General features: G+C 51.4%; 1 protein-coding gene across 4 annotated transcripts; it reads left to right on the forward strand.

Moving 5' to 3' along the window:
- The first annotated feature begins 265 nt into the window (after window positions 1-265).
- LIG3 (DNA ligase 3) lies at window positions 266-20,877 on the forward strand. 4 transcript variants are annotated; one of them, XM_041727008.1, is made up of 20 exons: window positions 266-394; window positions 1,934-2,487; window positions 4,945-5,088; window positions 6,858-7,055; window positions 7,838-7,989; window positions 9,310-9,476; window positions 9,587-9,664; window positions 10,137-10,305; window positions 11,980-12,135; window positions 13,805-13,936; window positions 14,327-14,406; window positions 15,309-15,396; window positions 15,768-15,845; window positions 16,168-16,291; window positions 16,848-16,990; window positions 17,331-17,405; window positions 17,820-17,966; window positions 18,327-18,501; window positions 18,865-18,947; window positions 20,085-20,877. In XM_041727008.1, exons 2-20 carry the CDS (start codon window positions 1,938-1,940, stop codon window positions 20,316-20,318), a joined length of 2,973 nt encoding a protein of 990 aa, XP_041582942.1. In that variant the 5' UTR covers window positions 266-394; window positions 1,934-1,937; the 3' UTR covers window positions 20,319-20,877. The 4 variants fall into 4 exon arrangements, with proteins under 4 accessions (XP_041582942.1, XP_041582946.1, XP_041582944.1 ...); XM_041727012.1 differs by lacking the exon at window positions 20,085-20,877 and adding an exon at window positions 19,170-20,074; XM_041727010.1 differs by having other exon boundaries at window positions 308-390.
- Window positions 20,878-21,838: the final 961 nt, after the last annotated feature.

Here is a 21,838-nt window from a genome sequence, read left to right on the forward strand (position 1 = left end):
GGCGCCTCTTTTCACCGGTGTACTGTGCGGGACACACGGCCGAATACGGGGAAACAGATGGAAGGACGAGGCCCCCGCCTGCCCCAGGCTCATCACCACGCGCTCCCCGGACCGTTCTCTCTAAGGACTCGAGCCCGCAGCGCCCGCAGCGCCCCCAGCTGCCTCCCGCGCCGCCGCGCCGCGCCGCGCCCGGAGCCTCCCCTGACCGCCGCCCACGTGGCAGGCGGGGGGCGGGGACGCCTGGAGCGGCGCGGGCTCCGCCCTCTGCGCCTGCGCGCTGCGGCCGGCTGGAGGACCCGGATTTAAAGAGACAGGCGCTCCAACCGTCGTGGCGGCGCGCGGCCTGGGGGCGCCGGGTCCGAGGCCTGCGGGTGCGCCGGAGCCGGGAAGGCAGGTGAGGGGCGGGCGCGGCGGGGCCGGGCGGCGGGCCGGAGCCGGCCCCCTCGGCTCCTCCCCCGCCCGCCGAGCCCCGGGGCACACCCTCCGTGACGTGGCGGCCCCCCGGGAGCCCACGGGGGTTGGCCCGCGGCTCCCCGGGACCCCGCGGCTCCGCGGGTGGGAGGGCTCCCAGGGCCGGGCCAGGTCTGCACGGAGGCTGCGCCGAGGCCGGTGCGCGGCGGGGCGGGCGGGAGGCTTCCGGTGCCCCCGCGCCCGCACCCCCTCCGCGGCCGCGCTGGCCGGCGGGGCCCTGCACGCGCCCCGAGGCGTCGGGAGGCCCCCGCGGGAACGGGGCCCCGCAGGGGGCGCGGGGCGGGGCTGCGGGGCCGGCGCGGGGCGGGGGCGGGGCGGGGCGCCCGGGGCCTCCCGAGGACCGTGTGGCCCGGGGGTGCGAGCGCCCCGGGGGCCCCTTCTGCTGCGCTGCGGGACCTCAAGCCTGCTGGTCCTCGCACACCCGCCGCGGGCTCGCTGCGAAGCCTGTTAGGCTGCGCGTGATTCCCAGAACAACGAGATGCTTTAGAACACAGGAATCTAGAGAGGCGGGAGGACACCATGTGAGCGTCATCCCCGCTTCCGTTTGGGGGGATTTATCGGTCCTCCTGCCTCCTGCCTCCTGGTCGCTTCAGCACTCCCCGGTGGAAGGCACCGCGTTCCGAGCAGAGCAGGCTGAGCGCGCAGAGGGAGGGAGCCTGTGCTCTCCGGAGCGGAGCGGGAGCCACGGCGCTGGGAAGGACGAGCTGGGGAGTCCTGTCCACGCCCTAACGCTGGAGGAAATTGGGAGAGGTCGAAGATAGGAACCCAGGCAGGCTGGTTCTAGGCTCCATTTAATTGCCTCTCAAAATAGGCCATCTGATTACATCACAAGTCTATAGGGTGACCTGATTTTATTTTCTGAGAATGGCCTGTATGTTGTACTTCATGAGGGCAGCCCCGGTGGCTCAGCGGTTTGGTTCCGCCTTTGGCCCAGGGCGTGATCCTGGAGACCTGGGATCGTGTCCCACGTCGGGCTCCCTGCAAGGAGCCTGCTTCTCCCTCTGCCTGTGTGTGTCTCTGCCTCTCTCTGTGTGTCTCTCATGAATAAATAAATAAAATCTTAAAAAAAAAAAAAAAACAACTTCATGAGCATCATGTAATTTTTTTTTTTGTTTTGATGATGACTAAAAAGAAACTTCAGGATCCTGTAATATGTAAGAGTCATCATCCACTATAAGTATCTGGTATCACTGATGGCCTGAGAAAAGCTTTCATGTTATTTGGATTTGATTCTCTTGGTTGTGATTTGTTAGATGTACATGCGTGCGTTAAGTATTTGAACACCCTTCTGCAAACTGAATTTTCCTGTCCTGGAACTCTTCTTCATCTTATAGGCAATAAATCTTTAATACTTTGGGAAATGTTTGGTTGGTCAGCATGGGATGTATTAAGGCTTTGGGCTTAGGAGAAAGTGGAAGCCTGGCTCCTCATTTATGTCTCACTTTTTCTGCCTCTCACACAGCTGTATGACTTTGGCTTTCAAGATCCTCTTCCCACCAACCTTCCGCGCACTCAGGCGAAAAGAATTGTGCCTGTTCCGAGAGCCACATCACTGGCCTGACATAAGACAGTTCAGTCATTGGTCAGAAAGAGATCTGCTTCATGGGTCCTGCCTCCTCCAGAGAAGAAAGCCTGTTCTGTCATTCCAGGAAGGCAGTCTAAGACCACGTGCCACCTGCCTTGTTTTTTTGCCAGGGTCGCATGTGGGACTCTGCAGTGGGCCCTGTGAGATGGCTGAGCAACGGTTCTGTGTGGACTATGCCAAGCGTGGCACGGCTGGCTGCAAAAAATGCAAAGAAAAGATTGTGAAAGGTGTATGCCGGATTGGCAAAGTGGTGCCCAATCCCTTCTCAGAGTCCGGGGGTGATATGAAAGAGTGGTATCACATTAAATGCATGTTTGAGAAATTGGAGCGGGCCCGGGCCACCACAAAAAAAATTGAGGACCTCACAGAGCTGGAAGGCTGGGAAGAACTGGAAGATAATGAGAAGGAACAGATAAGCCAGCACATTGCAGGTGGGTGAGGACTACCGCTTTTTCATCATAATGGTGCTGAGGGAAAAAAAGAGGAGAGTAGAGTCCCATTTTTCTCTTCCTTCCTACTTTTTTTTTTTTTTTTTTTAGAATTTCAAATTTACAGAAGAGTTGTGAGAATAAAAAAAAAAGAAAGTACATATTCATTCTCCCCTGACACACCTGTTCTTAACATTTTGTTCTCTAAGCGTTATCAGTTGTGTTCTTATGTGCACTGTTGTTCTTTCCACCTGATCGCAGCTTGACTTTTCTTCCTGAACCATTTTATGGCCTTTGCCTTTCAATACTTCAGTGTGTGTATCTTAAAAATTGGAGTATTCGGGATCCCTGGATGGCTCAGTGGTTGAGCGTTTGCCTTCAGCCCGAGGCGTGATCCTCAAGTCCCGGGATCGAGTCCCACGTCGGGCTCCCTGCATGGAGCCTGCTTCTCCCTCTGCCTGTGTCTCTGCCTCTCTCTCTCTCTCTCTCTCTCTTTCTCTCTGTGTGTGTCTCTCATGAATAAATAAATAAAAACTTAAAAAAAAAAAGGGAGTATTCTCTCACGTGACCATAATACAGCAATCAACTCCAGTAAATTGATCCTTTATGTAGTACTGTAATACACCATTTGTATTCCAGTTTTGTCCATTGGTCAAATGTTATCTTATATAGCTTATAGCTTTTTCTCCCTCCACAGTAGAATCCCACTCTAAGATTCAGGTATTGCATTTTGTTGTCTCTTTGGCTTCCTTTAATCCGGAACATTTCCATAGTCTTTCTTTTATGACACTGTTTTTTTGTTTTTTTGGGTTTTTTTTGACATTGATATTTTTGAAGAATAGAGTACCTACCATCACCCCCTCTTATCTTTTGATTTATTATCCTGTGGACTTACAGATTACTTTTTCCAGGAGGTTTTTAATTTACTGTATTTTATAATTCTATACTTGACTGTCCTATATTTGGCCACTTGGGGAAGCCTCTTTGCTCTGGTTTCTGTGTCCTGGTTGCTGCCTCTTTTTTTCCCTTGTTTTAATGTTTTTAAGTACTTCCTTACTTTCTAGGATTGCAGCATGTGCTTAAGCTTACCTTATAATTATTTTAAGATTTTGTTTTTAAGTAAGCTCTACAACCCAGTGTGTGTCTCAGACTCACAACCCTTGAGATCAAGAGTTGCACGCTCCACCGACTGAGCCAGCCAGGCACCCTTCTTAGGCTTACCTTGTACGTATCCTACCACTACTCTGGAATCAGCCATTTCTCTATAGAATCCTGGTTCCAATTAGTGGGGAATGGCTTTAGAGACCAAAATCTAGATGCTCTTTCCTTGTTGCCATGAGGTGTTTATGCCTTTCTTTTTTTTTTTTTTTGAGTTTTTATTTATTCATTCATGAGAGACAGAGAGAGGCAGACACATAGGCAGAGGGAGAAGCAGGCTCCCTGTGGGGAGCCCGATATGGGGCTCAATCCCAGGATCCCAGGATCACAACCTGAGTTGTAGGCAGATGCTCAACCTCTGAGCCACCCAGGCATCCCAGGTGTCTTTGCTTTTAAGACCTTTCAGCAGGTAGAAGTAGATATAGAAAATATATGCATGTTTAAACACAAAACACATGCTTACACATACACAGTTATATATATATGTATGCATTCATATGTACAGATTCACGTGTGCGTATTTTTAGAAATCTTATAGTGATACTTCCAAATCCAGTTAGTCATTTATGATCTTCCATGTGCTCATCTTTAAAGTAATTTTTGTATCTTCAATTAAGTATAGTTCTAGAAGGTCACTATAGGAGGACTCTGGCAGTGGCCCTAAAAATGGGCAAAAAAATAAAAATGGGCTTCTATCTATCACTGTTCTTTGAGAGAAGACGTCCAGGAGAGAAAGCTGCTTCGAGTATACTTTTTTCTCAACTCCCCATCCCGCCCTGCCCTGCCCTGACTTGGCCATCTGCCTGTGTTACTTCTTGATTAATCGAAAAACAAGGTAGAATCAAACTCACACAGCTCAGAAGACTCAGTAATGGGGACTTTCCCTGCATGTGCCATCCTAATATTTGCTGTTCTCCATCTTCATTGTACTTTTTCATCTATAAATCGGGGCTAATTCCATGGAGCTGAGGACCCCAGGTTTTATCTGTGGAGATGTGTTCTGGTTTTTCCCAAATCTGGAGGTCATTCTATATGGGTTAAGAGGTGGAGAGTGCCGATGAAAATATAAATTACTAATAGAAGTAAAGAGTATTGGGATCTTTTGTTCCCTGAACGCTCCTCGCCCTAGGACTCTCACCCATTGACTCCACTCAAAAAGGTCAGCAGTCCTCAGCCAACCTTGGAGTGATGTCACGGTAATAACTCATCTGGGAAGGCTGTAAGAGCAGTTGTTAAATTCTTGGGAAGTTTTTCTCAGGGATCTTTCACTGAAACATTTTCCCTCTTTTGGGGGTCCTACAGATCTGTCTTCTAAAGCAACAGGAACACCAAAGAAGAAAGCTGTCGTCCAGGCTAAGCTGACAGCCACTGGCCAGGTGACCTCTCCAGTGAAAGGTGCCTCATTTGTCACCAATACCAATCCCCGGAAATTTTCTGGTTTTTCAGGTGAGAGATTTGAGCTACTTTAGCTGTTCTGGTCCTTTTAATTTGGAATCCTATTTGGGATTCTGGCCAAGAGTGAAAATTCTGTGCTATCTATCCTCATTCATAATTTGCTTCCGTCTGAGCAAAGAGGCAGGTAATGGCTAATTTTCAACATTCCCATGGTATAGCATTTCTTTGTATACGTTAATCTTTAGTGCAACAAAAAAGATGTGTTTTCAAGACTTTTTCCCCTTGAAGTAGTCACCTGGGTCAGATGGAAATGATTATAACCTACCCTATAACTTCCTTGTGTTTTAGTAATGAAGGAATTTTGAGAAATTGCATCCCTAAACTTGCCCAAAGCAGAGAAGAAAGTATGGTCAATGTCCTGCATGGCCTTACATAATAGGTAGCATTGGGCTCGGGGCTTTTACCTCTGTAGTTACTTGTTTGTTCTTCAGTTAATCTTAGGAAGTACTTTCACGAGCCCCATCTTATGAGTGAGAGAGCTGATGTCCGGTTCATTATGGAGTTAGTATTGATGTTGAGGTCTCTTTAACTTCCAACACCTGTGCTCTTTTACCTTGCACCTTGTTGCCTCTTTTATTGGGAGACATTCTTGTGACCAACTTAGGTAAAGAAAGTAGAGCGGAACACATGAACTCAGAAGTTGTTCGGGGAAGGAGCTTTAAGCAAGTGAAAGAAGCATAGACTTGAAGTTGGGAGACCTGGGTCTTGGTCCCAGGGCTGCCATGGGACAGCTTGCTCAGGGGAGCAAGTTGCTTTACCTCAGAGCCTCTGTGGCCTCATCTGTGAAGGGGGAATGGTAACACCTGCCTCTTTTACCCTACAGTATTTGCATGAGAACTATTGGAGAAAAGATGGCAAAAACAGTAACCCTGAGGTTTGTTTTTTCTTTGGTGGTAGGCCAAAACCAGAAATACAGAAGAGTCCCGGTGGCAGTAAGGACAGCATGTTCCTGGAAGGGCCCAGGTCCTAGGGAGGGAAATTTGGGAGGAGCTGAGAGAAATGGGGTGTTCTAAAGTCTTACAATCTGCCAAGCACCAACACTTTGGAGATTTTATTCCCTAAAATCATCTTTAGACCCTAGGTCAGAGATGAGGATGGATTTATAATTTACAGACCCCAGGCAAGAGGAAGCTTACATCAGCAGCCTGCTTGCTAATGGCTCTGCTGCAAGCTTGCAGAATGAAATGTGCTTTGTAAAGGAGGTAAGAGAGAATCACTCAGGAGGTGTACAGTATTTTGGGGTGTCTGGAGGAAAGTCTTACTCATTGACCCCCTTTTATTTTGGTACTAAGAAATGGTGAGTGGGAGAGAGCACCAAAAGCCTTGGGATGCCTTCTCTCGGGTCTTGGGCTTCTCAGCAGTAAGAAGAGATTGAACCAGGTCATCTTTAAGGCTTCTTCCAGCCCCAACAGTCTACGATAGTGACAGTTTACCACTGACTAACCTGTCCCTTGGTTTCTCTTCCATTCTCTTCCGCACTTTTTCTGGTCAGCTTTACCATTGCTCTAAGGCCCACCCTCTGCACAAAGGCTACTTGTTCTATGCGGCACTTCTATAAAGAAACGCAAAGCAGCTGAGCCTCTGCGCAAGTGTGAGCCTGTTTCATTACCTGTAAGATGGGTGTCATGGTATCCACCCCATAGGGTGATTTGGGACAATGAAGTGGAGCTCCATTTGGAGCGCCAGCAGAGTTATTAGTTTCCCTTTCTTCCTTCTCAGCAAGGCAAATGAATCATCCCTGATGTTTCTTTCTCCAACAGCCAAGCCCAACAACTCTGGGGAAGCCCGCTCAAGCCCTACCCCTAAGGCAAGTTTGTCCTCAAGCAGATGTGATCCCAAGCACAAGGATTGTCTGCTACGTGAGTTTCGGAAGCTGTGTGCCATGGTGGCTGAGAATCCTAGCTACAACACGAAGACCCAGATCATCCAGGACTTTCTTCGGAAAGGTTCAGCAGGAGGTGGGATCTATCTAGAACATGCTGGATGGGTTTTCCTCTGAAGAGCTTAGAGCCATGGCTGGTTTCATGGGCATGTGAACCATACCTTTGCACAGGGCCCCGTGCGTGGTTTAATCCTCTGTTAATACTGCCTTTAAAGTCTCTTTCTTTTTAAAGATTTTTTATTTTTAAGTAATGTCTATACCCAACTTGGGGCTCAAACTTACAACCCCAAGATCAAGAGTTGTATGCTCTACCGACTGAACCAGCCAGGCACCCCTTGAAATTCATAATAATTTTGAACAGAGAACTCTGGCTTTTACTTCTTATTGGGCCCCACAAAGAATACAGCCAGTTCTGCTCAGAGCATATTGGTATCGTTCTTCTTCTGCCTTTATTTGATCCCTTGGAGGCCAGGAGAATGTATTGCATTTGACCAAGAGGAAAGTTCACTACCCTGCATGTTTGATCAGGTTTTTGTGACCCACATGCACAGCTGGAGAAGTCTTCCAGTTCTTGTATTCATCTAACAAATCATCATTGAGCATCTGTAATGTGCTCATAGCTGGCGACACTGAACTGAAAGTGTAGCCATGCCCTCTGGGAGTTCATCCAGGGGAGGTAGCCACGTGAGCCACCAGCCACCAGATGCTGTGGTCTCTACTACTGTAACAAAACACGCAGGGTATTGTGTATCGTGGTAGCGCAGACAGCAATGTAGACCTCTCTTTCAGTCCTTGAGTTTATGTATGTATTTGTTTAAGCTCCATTTCTCAAGAAGGCTTCCATTCTTCTGTCTCCAGATGGTTTCCACGGTGACGTGTACCTAACAGTGAAGCTGCTGCTGCCGGGTGTTATTAAGAGTGTTTACAACTTGAATGATAAGCAGATTGTGAAGCTTTTCAGCCGCATTTTTAATTGCAACCCAGATGATATGGCACGGGACCTAGAGCAGGTCAGAGGAAAGGGAGGGTGGGCAGCGTTCCAGGTGGGGCTCTGCCAAGCCAGGCACCTGCAGCCTCTTTTTTCTGGTTGGGGCACATACTGTTTCAGGAAACTGAAACCCATTTGAGCAAGCTTCCTTTATGAGAGCTCAATGTGAGGCTACAGCCTTTAGTTTCACAAGGGTCTGAGGATTGCAGTCATACTGCCACAGAGCCCCAAGGGGCCTAGATTTCTAGGGACAGGATTTGAGATCTCCCATGGTCTCTCCTTGGGTTCCTGTTCAGGACCCTACTTTTTTTTTTTTTTTTTTTTTTTTTTTTGCTTTTTTCAGTATAACTTGGTATAACATGGGAGCCCTGGGTGGCTCTGTGGTTAAGCGTCTGCCTTTGGCCCAGGACGTAGTTCTGGGGTCCCAGGGTCCCAGGATTGAATCCCGCATCAGGCTCCCTGCATGGAGCCTGCTTCTCCCTCTGCCTGTGTCTCTGCCTCTCACTCTGTGTGTCTCTCATGAATAAAAAATAAAATCTTTTAAAAATTAAAAAAAAACAACAACAACTTGGTATAACATTCAGCTTTGTTTATTTGTGACTCCAGCTTTGGCATCATGGAAGGTTTTATCCAAGCCACCCCCCCCTTATCTGATGACCATATTTGTTTCTTAGTTCAAATTCATTATTTTTTTAAATATTTTTCGAGAGAGAGAGGAGGGCAGTAGGGGAGGGGCAGAGGGAGAGAGAATCTTAAGCAGGTTCCACACCCAGCACATGAGCCCAAGAGGGCTCAATCTCACAATCCTGAGATCATGACTTGAGCCAAAATCAAGAGTCAGACACTTAACTGACTGAACCATGCAGGTGCCCCCCGCTTAGTTCAAATTCTAACAGGAATCAGGGACACCCGGGTGGCTCAGTGGTTTGGTGCCTGCCTTTGGCCCAGGGCGTGATCCTGGAGACCTGGGATCGAGTCCCACGTCAGGCTCCCTGCATGGAGCCTGCTTCTTTCTCTGCCTGTGTCTCTGCCTCTCTCTCTGTATCTCTCATTAGTAAATAAATAAAATTTAAAAAAAAAAAGCTTAAAAAAAATTCTAACAAGAATCAAATTGGCTCAGTCCTGGATTAGTCCTTATATCACCTCTCGGCCAAGGCAGGTGGCCAGATCTTGTGGTGGGTAGAGGTGCTCTTTCAGAAACTGTGGGTGGGATAGATTGTCCAAGAAGTGAGATTAATATGTGTGAGTTGGGGACATGAGTGATGTTCACCGTTAGTCCTGAAGGCTTGGGGGAAACACTCGGCCATTCTGGGGTTGCAACAATTTTGGTTTTTGGAGACAGGGCGACGTGTCAGAGACAATCAGAGTCTTCTTTGAGCAGAGCAGATCTTTCCCCCCAGCTGCCAAGAGCCTTCTTACCATCCAGGAGGTGGACAAATTCCTCCTTCAGCTCTCCAAGCTCACCAAGGAGGATGAGCAGCAACAGGCCCTGCAGGACATCGCCTCCAGGTGGGAAAGCTGCCCAGTGAGGATGGGCTTGGGGTGATGGAATCACCAGGAAAGGAAGGTTTGGGGGTCCAGAGCTCTCCAAAGACCAAGTGGAATGTGCCTTCCCCCAGGTGTACAGCCAATGACCTTAAGTGCATCATCAGATTGATCAAACACGATCTGAAGATGAACTCGGGTGCAAAACACGTGTAAGTACCAATCCCTCTGACAGCCTTAGCTGCTGGCTTCCTGTGTTGCCAGCTGGTGTCAGGAGTTTTAAGTCCTGATCTGGATTCAAGTCCTGATTCCACCTTACTCCTTCCTTCGGGGCCCATCACTTGACCTAGCTCAGTCTCCGTTTTCTTATATGAACTGTCAGAATACCCTTCTCACATAGTTATTAGAATTGAAAGCATAGAAATGTTCAATAAATAGAGTATGAGTTACTTGCCCACTCTAGCCCCCTCTTTGCTTAAGGCAGTATCTATGTTGACTCAGGATCTAAAAATCATTGAGTTTTCCAAGAACATTTTATCCTGCAGAAGGCTTTACACAGTAGAACGTAAGCTTTCTCCCTATATTGGAATCCTTCCTCTCTGCAAGAACTGACTGCTAGCTAGCTAAAGCAATAAGGTCAAAGGCAATGGTTTTTGTTTTTTTTGCTCCTGTCTGCCCTGGCAGGTTAGATGCCCTTGACCCCAATGCCTATGAAGCCTTCAAAGCCTCACGCAACCTGCAGGATGTGGTCGAGCGGGTCCTCCGCAACGAGCAGGAGGTGGAGAAGGAGCCAGGCCAGAGACGAGCTCTGAGTGTCCAGGCTTCCTTGATGACGCCAGTGCAGCCCATGCTGGTAAGGATGCTGCTCTGGCCCTACTTTGTCCAGATGTTCTAACCTTCCCTGTGAGATCTGGGAGGGTATGAATGTCGGAGTTTGGGTCAGGCACAATGGAGATGCAAAAGGGTATATCTCAGTGGGTGTATAAAGGTGAAGGAGAAGACTGTGGTCTGGTAGAAATGTCTGAACTTGAGGCCCAGCTCTGCCACCAGCAAGCTGTAGAATCTGGAATGAATTACCTAGCCTTTCTTGGTTTTTCATTTCCTTGCGTGAATTATGTATGAAACCATCTGAAGCATCTAGTTAGAATCCTTTTTCGGTCATCTTTCCTGAAGATAGGTGGATGCATTAACTCCTAAAGTTCTGTGACCTACCGCAGAGTAGCTCTGACAGTTATAGTGGCAGAGCTGGGCTTCCTGTGACACAGTGACTTGACCTCTTTCTTCTGGAAACAAGCCTAAGGAATGAAGACCAGGTCTGACCGAGATCATCTTGAGCCTCTGCTCATTTCATGAGAAGTAGGATTTCCTGTCTACATTGGTTTTTCTGGGCAGTGGGACCCTCCACAAATGCCATGCCTAGTGAGAGCCTTGGGGTTGCTCCATTGGGGTGCAGTGCCTTTCATGAGCCTGTCTTGTGCAATATAGACTACAGCCTTTGGTTAGGGTTCTGTGTTTGGGATGGGGAAGTGTTTTCTCTCTCCCGGAATGTGGCACGGCCAGCACCAAAGTAGTGAGCTCTGCATCCCAGGGATAGGACTCAGATCACAGTAGTGATCTTTCTGACTTTCATACGAATTCTTTTTGGAGTCTGTTCTACAACCTGCCATTTATTCAAAGAGTGTATAGGTTAGATAGTTTCGTGATAAACTACACAGGCTTTGGAGTTGGGCCTAGCGTCCTTCCTGCCCCTCACTTGCTATATAACTTGAAGTGAGGACTTCTAATGCTCTTCAAATTGGTTTTCTCATCCATAAAATGAAAACTGTGTCTATCACATAAGATGATCTGACACATACAGACACCCCCAGGATGGTAGTGGTTAGGTTGAGTCTGGATGGCACTGGTATGTGCAGAGGCACTCTTGTGGCCTGTCCTGGGGCTCCCTGACCACTGCCACCATGCCAGCCTCTCTGTCACCTACCTCTCTTATCTTCCCCTCTACATATCTCCTGTGCTGAGGTCACTGCTGTTTTTTGGGATTTTTTTTTTTTTTAAGATTTTATTTATTTATTCATGAGAGACAAGAGGCAGAGACACAGGCAGAGGGAGAAGCAGGCTCCTCTTAGGGAGCCCGATGTAGGATTCGATCCCAGGACCCTGAGCCAAAGGCAGACACTCAACCACTGAGCCACCCAGGCATCCCTACTGCTGTGTTTAATAGGAAGCCAAGGCCCTGCAAGATCCTGAATTACTGAGAAAAAAAAAATGAAATACTGTTTCAATGGAATTTTATTTATTTGTAGTTCCCAAAAGCCCAGCTCCTGTTTCAGCTGCAGTGATGCTTATAGCCCAAGTAAGCACTGCCTAGCCTTGTACATTTCCCCCAGGTCTTGAGCAGTCTGCCTGGAGGGTATCCTGTGGTCAGCAGGCCTTGGGACCTGGACTCTGGGGCTGTCATGCCCAAGCAGCCCCCATTAAAGAACACCTATAAGTCTCCAGGCTTTTCTTCCTCTCCCTCCCCGCCAAGGCCGAGGCCTGCAAGTCCATCGAGCATGCGATGAAGAAGTGTCCTAACGGCATGTTTTCCGAGATCAAGTACGATGGGGAACGAGTCCAGGTGCATAAGAACGGAGATCACTTCAGCTACTTCAGCCGCAGCCTTAAGCCTGTGCTGCCTCACAAGGTACAGGTCTCTTCCTCTGCCGGGACCATCTCCCTCCCTTCCCCTAAGAACCTCGAGGCTGGGGTTCTGTAGTCATTTCAGCTCTGGTACGCAGTAGAGTTTCTTTTGTATTTGTTGAATGAATGTATGTATTTTTGGAGTCTTGCAATGAAGGGCTGCTCAGTGGGGACACCCGAAGATCCCACACTTGGGTTAGCACAGAGCCCCAGGGGACGGTGTCATTCCCCTTGCCCACATTGATGCTGGGACCATGAGCTCACCTGGCAAGTGACTTGCAGTGCTTTGTCTTCTGTGTTTCCATGTCCTCTGTGCTCCACGAGTGAAATTACAGGTTAGGGACAAAGAAGCTATTGGGTTGTCATTCATGAATTTGATAAGCCTTTATTGAGTGCTTAGTCTGTGCTAGGCGCTATTCTTGATAGTGGATGTACAGCAAGTAAAAAAAAAATGGACAAAAGTACTTGCCCTCCTCCCCCCCAGAAGCTTACATTGTGATATAAACACAATCCAGTGGGGACATCTGAGAGCACAGACTCCTGTCCTTCGTTAAGGGGCTTTAAGAACCTTGCCCCTGAGTCCTCAGCAGCCAGGGTTCCTGTGAGCTTTGGGACGCTCCTCAGGGAAAAGCTGCTGGGATATCTGGCCCCAGTAGCCTTTGAGTAGAGGGACTCTCTGTGCTTGCTATGCCTTCTCTCCCAGGACAGACTCCATTTTTCAGATGTGTTGGGTGGCTCGCGTGCTTCCCTCACCCCTGCCTCCCTGCTGGAGCACCGGGCATTGGGCCATTCATTTCAGATGTGCATAGGAGGGCTAAGCATTGGCCTCCCCAGGGAGATTAGTGCAGACTCACCGGCTTGGTGGGGCCCAGTAACCTTGTCCAGGAACTCTCCTGGGTTGCTGCTCAGTGGGCACCTCTGCTACCTGGAAGAAGTTTGGGCCCAGCTTTCACAGTTCTAGACCTTTCCTGACTCTCTCTTACCAGTTGTCCCTTGTCTCTTCTGTGCTTGGGGGACAGTTATACAGGCCTCCTCTCTCCCCACTCCAAGCACCATAGGTAGCAAGTGTGCTTTCTGGACCTCACTGCTGGTATCATGTGGCAGGGGCCACCCTCCATTACAGTGGGACTACTCCCTGTTTGGAACTCTCAGAGACTAGGGATCTGCCTGTATCAGGAAAAATTCTGATTGCAAATGTCCTTTTGTACTGTTCTGAAGATGGCTGCGGGTCCCAAGCTCCCACTCTGGAGAAGACCCTTCTGTTTTCTTGTTGCTCCTAAGAGGGTTCATTGCTTCCTTTCCATCCATCTTGTCATAACTCACCTGTTCTCCCCACAGGTGCCTGCTGCTTGAACTGCTGCCTCCTTTCCACAGGTGTCTGCCCCTACCTCCTCCTCCACATACCCAACTCCCTGTTTCTTCCTTTTTCCTCCAAACTTTCCATCATGGCCCAGAGTGGCTCAGCCCAGGCCGACCTCTTCCTGGGTCTCGAACACTCTCTCGAACTGTCGTCTCAGTGGTGGGTAAGGCCTAGGTCTGTTCTGGACCTGAGTTTGGCTTCCACGTGTTGGTGTTCTGTGTTCCTTCTGGGGCCTGGCTCTTGCGTTCTGGCCTGGCTTTAGATCACTGCTGCCCATTCCTCCGTCAAGTAAGTCACCCTTCTGTCCCCCTAGGTGGCCCACTTTAAGGACTACATCCCCCAGGCTTTCCCTGGGGGCCACAGCATGATCTTGGACTCCGAGGTGCTCCTGATCGACACGAAGACAGGCAAACCGCTGCCCTTTGGGACTCTTGGAGTGCACAAGGTACTGGCTCAGGGCCAGGTGTGCAGGAATGAGCAGGTATGCGCACCTGTACAAGTATTTGTGTGCGCTCTTGGTCTGGACAGAGGGGGACTCTGTTCCTCACTCAGGGTTGGGCTTATCTTTGTTTCTGAACTGTTTCCGAATTTAGCACCAAGTTTAGGTGTGTTTTTTTTTTTACATAAAAGAAACTAGTATTAGGAACTTAGAATTGGGTCGGTTTCTGTTTAGAACCATCTGCTAAGTGCCCTTGTGGCCCAGGGGCTTCAGAACACATACAGGGCTTTACTGTCCAGTGCTTCAGAGGTTCTCCAGAAGTGGACTGGTCCTCCCCATTGCTTCACGCCCTCTTATTTTTGGCTCTCGTACTTACTACCTCATTTTCCCTTACAGAAAGCTGCCTTCCAGGATGCTAATGTCTGCCTTTTTGTTTTTGATTGTATCTACTTCAATGATGTCAGTTTGATGGATAGGTGAGAGATCTGGTTTTGGTTCCTGAGTTGGGAGGTGGGGGTTCAGATTAGACAGGAGGGAGGGGAAGTGGGGGTTGGGGGGTGGGAGCCAAGAGGTCACACACTTGCCACACACTCAACTCCCCACTTGTGAGACCCAGTTTGCTGACTAGATATCTCTCAGAGCTGAAGTCAGAGAGGAAACCCAGATCCCCACAGAAGTTTCTCTGCTATGGCAAAGTGGGCTGTTAAGAAAAAGACTATGAATGCTATAGGATTTCAGTTTTTATTTCTCCACAAACAGCACCCATGGGAGCATAAGGCGGGTGCTTTTCAGCTCAGGTTTTGCTTTTGGAAGAGGCCACCAGGACGCTGGAGACTAGAGGGACTGACTATAGGTGGGGCCATCTGACAGAGAACTAGTGGTCTTGACTCCGCTGCATCAGATTCTTGGGCCCAAGAAACCAGTATGGCCCCTTGCTCAGGTAGCCAAGTGTCCCCGCCCCCACCCACCTGCACTGCCCCGTCACTGAGCATGGCGGGCGGGAAGTGGGAGAGACTGGTTGGTCCTGAGGACCAGCCAGCCTGGGGGCGGGGGGCTGCATGGATGAAAAATGAGAGAGGGAGTCATTTGTCATGTGGGACCAGACTGTCTAGGCTAGAGGCCAGTTCTCCCATGGCCCATGACAGACTAGGAAGTGCAAGGATGAAGTGGCTCTGTACCGCAGCTCACGGCTGTCGGTTCTGTCATGAGGGAGCCCTGTAGGCCCCGAGAGACAGAACTGTTAGGCGTGGGGGGCTTTGAGCCTTCGTGATGGTAAGCCCGTCACGAAGCAGCCGGTGGTCCTTGTGCCTTCTCTCCTCAGCACTCCTAATGGGAGTGGAGAGTCCCGACCTGACCTCAGCTCTCTCGTCCCCCTTAGGCCTCTCTCTGAGCGCCGGAAGTTTCTTCACGACAACATGGTGGAAATTCCCAACCGGATCATGTTCTCAGAAATGAAGCAAGTCACTGTAAGCAAAGTCCCCGCCCCACACATCAGCCTAGTGGTTTGAAAGCAGGGCAGAGCCTCTTGGTCAAGATGTGGCTGGGACAAGAAGTCCTTTTCTTTTGGGGGCTGCCACTGTGTGTAGGTTATCTCCCAGTCTCCACGTAGGATGGCGGGGCCTGAAACATCCTACCTAGCTGGGCTCCCTGTGTCTCAAAGCTGCACCTGGGTTCTGGTTGGGAGGACCCCTGCTTTGCAAGACCTTTGTTCGACCTGTTCAAGTCGGGGTGTTTGCAGTGGACACTTGACTAGTGTACAAAAGGGAACCACCTCCACCTCCCCGCCACGGCGCCCTCCGTTCTGACAGCAACCTCAGCATCTCTCTGTTGCCCTCAGAAAGCTTCAGACTTGGTCGACATGATAAACCGGGTCATCCGAGAGGGGCTGGAAGGGCTGGTGCTGAAGGACGTGAAGGTGAGCGCTCCACCCTCTGCTTGCTCTCCCCCCAGCACTCCGCCTCCCCCAGCCTCCCCAGCCCCAGCCAGCAGAGGGCAGTGGCGGTCTGAGGTGGCCAGGGCTGGGTGCCACAGGGGGGCCTTGCCAGGGCCTCCAGTAGCTCTGTTCTGGACCTAGAGGATGGACTTGTTTGTGTTTCCCCGGCCCAGGAGCTAACAGGCCCCTGCCCAGGGTGAACTGGGCACTGTGGTAGAGCCAACAGGTAGAATGAAGAGGAAAAATCCCCCCCTCCTAGAGTTTCCATTCTAATTTGGTCTCTGTCCTACTCTTCTTCCCTCAGGGTACCTATGAGCCTGGAAAGCGGCACTGGCTGAAAGTGAAGAAAGACTATTTGAATGAGGGGGCCATGGCTGATATGGCAGACCTGGTGGTCCTTGGGGCCTTCTATGGGCAAGGGAGCAAAGGTCAGGATGGCTTCTTTGAAAGGCACCACTCAGTGTAGCTGGCCCTCTCACTGGCTCCATCTGCCAGCAGGACTCCCACTGTTCTGCGATTGAGGGCCCCAACCCTCATGTCACCACAGGCAGGGACCCCTGAGTGTGACAGACCCGGGTGGGCAGAGGTCAGCAAGAATACCCCATGCTGGCTGGCACAAAAAGCTCACGGTTCGCTAGTTCCTGGGGCCTGGCCACTTTCTCCTCAGGGAAAATCCCCAAATCTAAATGGCAAGGAAGCTGGGGTTTGAGGAATCAACTGTGTGTCATACACTGTTCAGTTTTTTTTTCACTCCTTACCAGAGCCTTACAAGTTGTATGTGATTATCCCCAATTTACTGAAAAGGAAAATGGGCTCGTAAAGGTCAGACTCCTCCAGCTGGTAGGAGGTAGATCCAGGAGGTGAGCTCAGCGCTCTGATGCCAGGGCCCAGGCCTTTCCCCTCCGGGAGGCTGCCCCCCACTGGGTACATGGGGCTGGCAGCAGTGGCCCTTCCGTCCACAGCTTAATTCATCCCCCCTCCCAGGTGGCATGATGTCCATCTTCCTCATGGGCTGCTATGACCCAAGTAGCCAGAAGTGGTGCACGGTCACCAAGTGTTCAGGAGGCCATGATGATGCGACCCTTGCCCGCCTGCAGAAGGAACTGGACATGGTAAAGATCAGTAAGGTAAGGAAGGAGGCTGCTTGGCCCAGGCCTCTGGACTGGACCTCATCCTTGAGACTGGCTGTGCTTGGGGGACAACAGGGATTGTTCACCTGTGTCCACAGAGAGGAGAGCTCCTGCTTGGCCATGGGAGAAGTACTAGGCCTTCAGAGGCTTGGAGGGCCCACCTTGTGGAGACTGGCCTGCGTGCCCCCAGGCCACACCCTCTCTGGGCAGGGAGGATCCCATGGGGTGAGGGGCAGCTTTTTGTGAAGTCACCTCTTCACACAAGCCCATGATCAGGGGAGGGTTAAGTTTTGGTTTGGTTTGGGAATGGCCCAGGATAGCATCTTTTCTCTTCCAGGATCCCAGCAAAATACCCAACTGGCTGAAAATCAACAAGATCTACTATCCTGACTTCATAGTCCCAGACCCAAAGGTACCAGCCCAGTGATCTGAGGCCCTCCAGCCTGCAGAACGAACTTGCAGATTCTCTAATGCCACAGAAATACCATCTCACCTGATGGTCCAGCCCCTGAGGGGTTCTGGACTGTTCAGCCCAGGGACGGGCCAGTCAACAGTGAGGAATCATCCTTAGTAGAGGGAAGATGAGACTAGACACACAGAAACGGTTTGCTCTAGAAGTGACCTGGCCCAGTTCCTTCCAGGTGCTGACAGAGAAGCTGGGGCCCAGGGGAGAGCTGGAGCTTCCCTCTGGTCATATAGCAGCAGCAACAGTGGGATTAGAACCTATCTCCCCATTAGCCAGGGCTTTTTGGGTTTCAGCTAGTCTGTATTGCTTCTAGCTGGTTGGGAGAGGTTTTCCTTCCTAACCAGCGACAACTCCCAACAGAAAGCTGCTGTGTGGGAAATCACGGGGGCTGAGTTCTCCAGGTCTGAGGCTCACACAGCCGATGGGATCTCCATCCGATTCCCTCGTTGTACCCGGATCCGTGACGATAAGGACTGGAAATCTGCCACTAACCTTCCCCAGCTCAAGGTGCCAGCTTACACTGTGTGTGTGTGTTCCTGTCCAGAGGGAGGGCAAGGAGGGAGACTGCCTGTCGCAGGGCCGGGGGGCCACAGCACCTCCCAAGAGAGATCTGTGTTGCTCTCAGCCTTTTGCTCAGGACTTGGCCCCCGGCTGTAGTCTCTGTTGCTGAGAACTGGGTGGGGACAGAGAACAGTGATTTGCATGGATTACCCAAGAAATGGCCCAAGTTTAGAAAAGCACCAAGAAAGTCAGGTGCTTTTCCCTGCCATTTGTGTCCCTCCCCTTTTTGTTCCTCAGCCACAGGCGACTGAGACACCTCCGAAACCAGTGGCCAGGAACACCTGATATTCTCCGTTGCCTCCCCAGGAACTGTACCAGCTGTCCAAGGAGAAGGCGGACTTCACTGTGGCGGCTGGAGAGGAGGGAAGCTCCACAACAGGGGGCAGCAGCAGCGGAGAGAACGGGGGTGTCTCAGGGCCTGCTGGGGCTCGCAAGGCCAAGAAGGTGGGAGGGAGGCCGAGTAGCCCCAGTGACAGAGGCGGTAAGAGAAGGGACGGGGCTGGGGTGGTGAGTGTGCCTTGAAGACAGAGCTCAAAGGAGGGGGACCCGGTCTCACGTTCCAGCTCTGAGAGCATGTGATTCACTCTATCCCAAGCAGCAGACATGGAGTGCTTTCCCTCGGTGTGTCTGGCTGTCGGCCAGAAGCCGTTCTCTAGGTCCCTTCCATCTGCTCTGCACCTGAGTAACAGGCCCCTAGGAGAGACCCCTTGGACCCAGTGATAAGCCACCCCTGAGCTACAGGGCTTACTAGTTTACAGCCTCCCCTTTCCCTGCTCTCCCACATTCCTGGCAGAGCCAGATCCTGGCCCTCCCCCCGGCCTCATCCTGAGCTCTCCCCCTGCAGGCCACAAGTTGATAGCCAAACCTTCCCCTGTGAAAGTGGGGCAGAAGCGGAAGGCTCCCGATGAGGCTTCATGCCCAGCAAAGGTGAGCAGAAGAATCCTGGTGTATGGCAGTGGGGCAGGTTGGTGGGGACCAGTTTGGCCCAGGGCTTGGTGATCCCAACCTCCTCCACTTGGGCACTCAGAGCTGAGCGAAAGTGTGGTGGGGGCTAAGGGCCAGCCCCCCTGGCCTGCTCCAGCTGCACACCTGGCCTGGGCAGGGCCTGCAGGACACTGCTCCACCCTCCGCCCTCTTGTTGCCTTGCAGAGGTGGCCGGCCAAGGAGCAGAGAGGAAGAGCTATGTCAGCAGGCAGGAGCTAGAACAGCCCAGGCTAGCTGAGAGGCTGCAGGGACCCACCAGGCTGCTGGTCCCATTCACAAGTTACATTAAAGGGGAGAAAGCCCAGTCTGGGTGGAGTGCAGCAGTGTGAGTTTGTGCTTTGGGCCAAATCAGGAGCCCACAAAGAGCGGGCACGGGGCACTGGCTTGGTGATTGTCCTCCTACTTAAAAGCCTTTCTCCTTTCATGCTCCCTTGTCCATCATTGGTTTGAAAACCACTTCTGAGCACCTACTGAATCCAGGAAGGAGGCTCAGCCCTGGGGGAGCTGCTGGCCTAAAGGGCACATAGGCAAACATTTGATCTCTCTACGGTGCGATGGAGCCACATGATCCTCCCCTATTCCCCAAGCCAAAGCAAGCATCAGTTTGGCAGGCAGGGCCCTGAACTCAGTCCCCAGCAGAAGTGTGGAACCTTTCCCATCATTTCCCTGCCTGAAGCCCCTGAACCCATGCCCAGCAGAGCCGGGCTCCTGACCCCCCAAGTCTAGCTCCTTGTGCACCAGTGGACTGCTCTGCCAGCCAGCATAGCATTAGTGAGCCACAGAGCCACTGGTCTGGCCCACAGGACGGAGCTTGGACATACATTTCCCTTCTCCAGGGCCCCAGTGTGGGGACCCACCTGCTCTTCCTACTCTTCCTCTAGACAGGGAGGGGCATGTGTCCTCTGTAGTGGTAAGGGACTGGGGTTTCGCTGCCTGGTCCTATTCTCCAGTAAATTCTCTGTGCTCGTGTCCTGACGACTAGGCTCCCTCCATCTCTGGCTCTTGTTCTGCCCTCAGACCTTCCTCTCTGGCCTGCACTCCTCTGGGTGGAGACACACCCTGACCCCTGTGCGTTTGCAGGTGCTGCTGGACATCTTCACTGGTGTGCGGCTCTACCTGCCACCCTCCACGCCAGACTTCAGCCGTCTCAGACGCTACTTTGTGGCATTCGATGGGGACCTGGTGCAGGAATTTGACATGGCATCAGCCACACATGTGCTGGGTAGCGGGGACAAGAACCCTGAGGCTCAGCAGGTCTCCCCGGAGTGGATTTGGGCGTGTATCCGGAAACGAAGGCTGGTAGCTCCCTGCTAGGACTGCAGCCCTCCCTGGCCGTCGGTCACACACTTCCCTACCACACTGCAGGGCTGCGCTCTGGCTGGGGCAGGCTGGGGCAGGCAGGCGCCGATGGCAAGGACAAGGTGGGATGGCCTTTCTTCAAGCAGTGCATCTTCCAGAACCCACCAACCGTGCTTGGTCTCTTCCTGACCAGGACTTAGGTGCTGTGGGTGCCACCAGTGAAGTCCGTTTCTCCTGCTGGTTTACATAGATCTTTCAGATCTGGGTGCTGGTTTGGTGGTCTTTTTGTTTTCTTTTAAAAGAAGCTTTTTTTTTTTTTTTTCCTCCCCTATAAATATCTTGCAGTTACCCTGCCCTTGCTCCCTCTCCCCTTGTAATTCTCCTAGCTGGAAAGGCCGGAGTAAGCTGGGCTGTTGAAGCTTCGTTCACAGAGCCACCTACCTGCCCATTTCCTTGCAGGCTCCTTTTAAAGCTGTACTTAAAAGACTGCCTTCAGAAACGCTTCTATTTGGCAGAACTTGTATTCAGCTTGGCCCTTTTTTGTCAGGAATGAAGCCTCATTTGAAAGAAAACAAAATGAATTTTAGAAATTAATTCTCTGTGTTCTCTTCTGGTAGGGTGTGGGCCCTGGTTTGAAGGGAGGGAACCAGTATCAGGAAAGTGGGGCCTTTATAAAGAAGGGGGAGGTTATGTGAGCTGCTCCTCTGGGAGCTAAAGGGCTCCTGGAGAGGATATGCCAACCCCAAATCTGGAACCAAGAGGGGTCTTTGACATAAGCCCACCTCTGAGGACAAAACCGATCCATCTTCTCCCATGTGCAATTTAGCGGAGCAGAGTGCAGTTCAGGAGAACTTCTCATGGCAATGTAAATGCCCTGTAAATCCTCACTGGCCAAAATGAACAAGGCACAATTTACCACATGGCAGGTGCCCAGCCACTGACACAGCAGGAGCTCAAGGTTTGGTTCTACTTCAGTCGCACACAGCGGCCACGTGGACCAGGCAGGGCAGGCCTGGTTCCACCCTGAGCCGGGTCTTCAGCACCTGAGCTTCAGTCCCTCCAGGAGGGGAGAGGAGCCAGCACCTCAGTCACAGGCTGCTGTGAGGTGCAGGGAACCTGGGGCCGGGTGTGTGGTGGTGTGGTGTAGGAGCGTGTGTGTGTGTGTGCACACCCCGCCCGGCGGAGAGGGCCCGGGGCCTCCCCTCCCCAGCCCCGGGCCAGCACAGGCTCACGGGGTGGCCACCCGGTTACAGGCTGGCTCTGGGCAGTTCAGGAGTGCTCGGAGTCCATACTTTTTTTTTTTTTTTCTTACTGTCGGCAGGCTGCCAGGCTTGTGTGTCCGCCCCCCGTGAGTTAAGGTAACCAGCCTCAGCCTCTGGAACATGCTGGCGTGTTTGGGCCTGTGACAGTGAGGAGGACTGCGGCCTCCCCAGACCTTCCAACGGTGTGCTCCCCTAAAGGAATATTCTGCCGGAGGCTGCTTGCTGGTCAGCCCAGAGGCCAGCTCTAACCCGACCTGGGTCTCTACCTGCCAG

The sequence above is a fragment of the Vulpes lagopus genome, chromosome 12 (genome assembly GCF_018345385.1).
Source record: "Vulpes lagopus strain Blue_001 chromosome 12, ASM1834538v1, whole genome shotgun sequence".
In the NCBI taxonomy this organism is placed as follows: Eukaryota; Metazoa; Chordata; class Mammalia; order Carnivora; family Canidae; genus Vulpes; species Vulpes lagopus.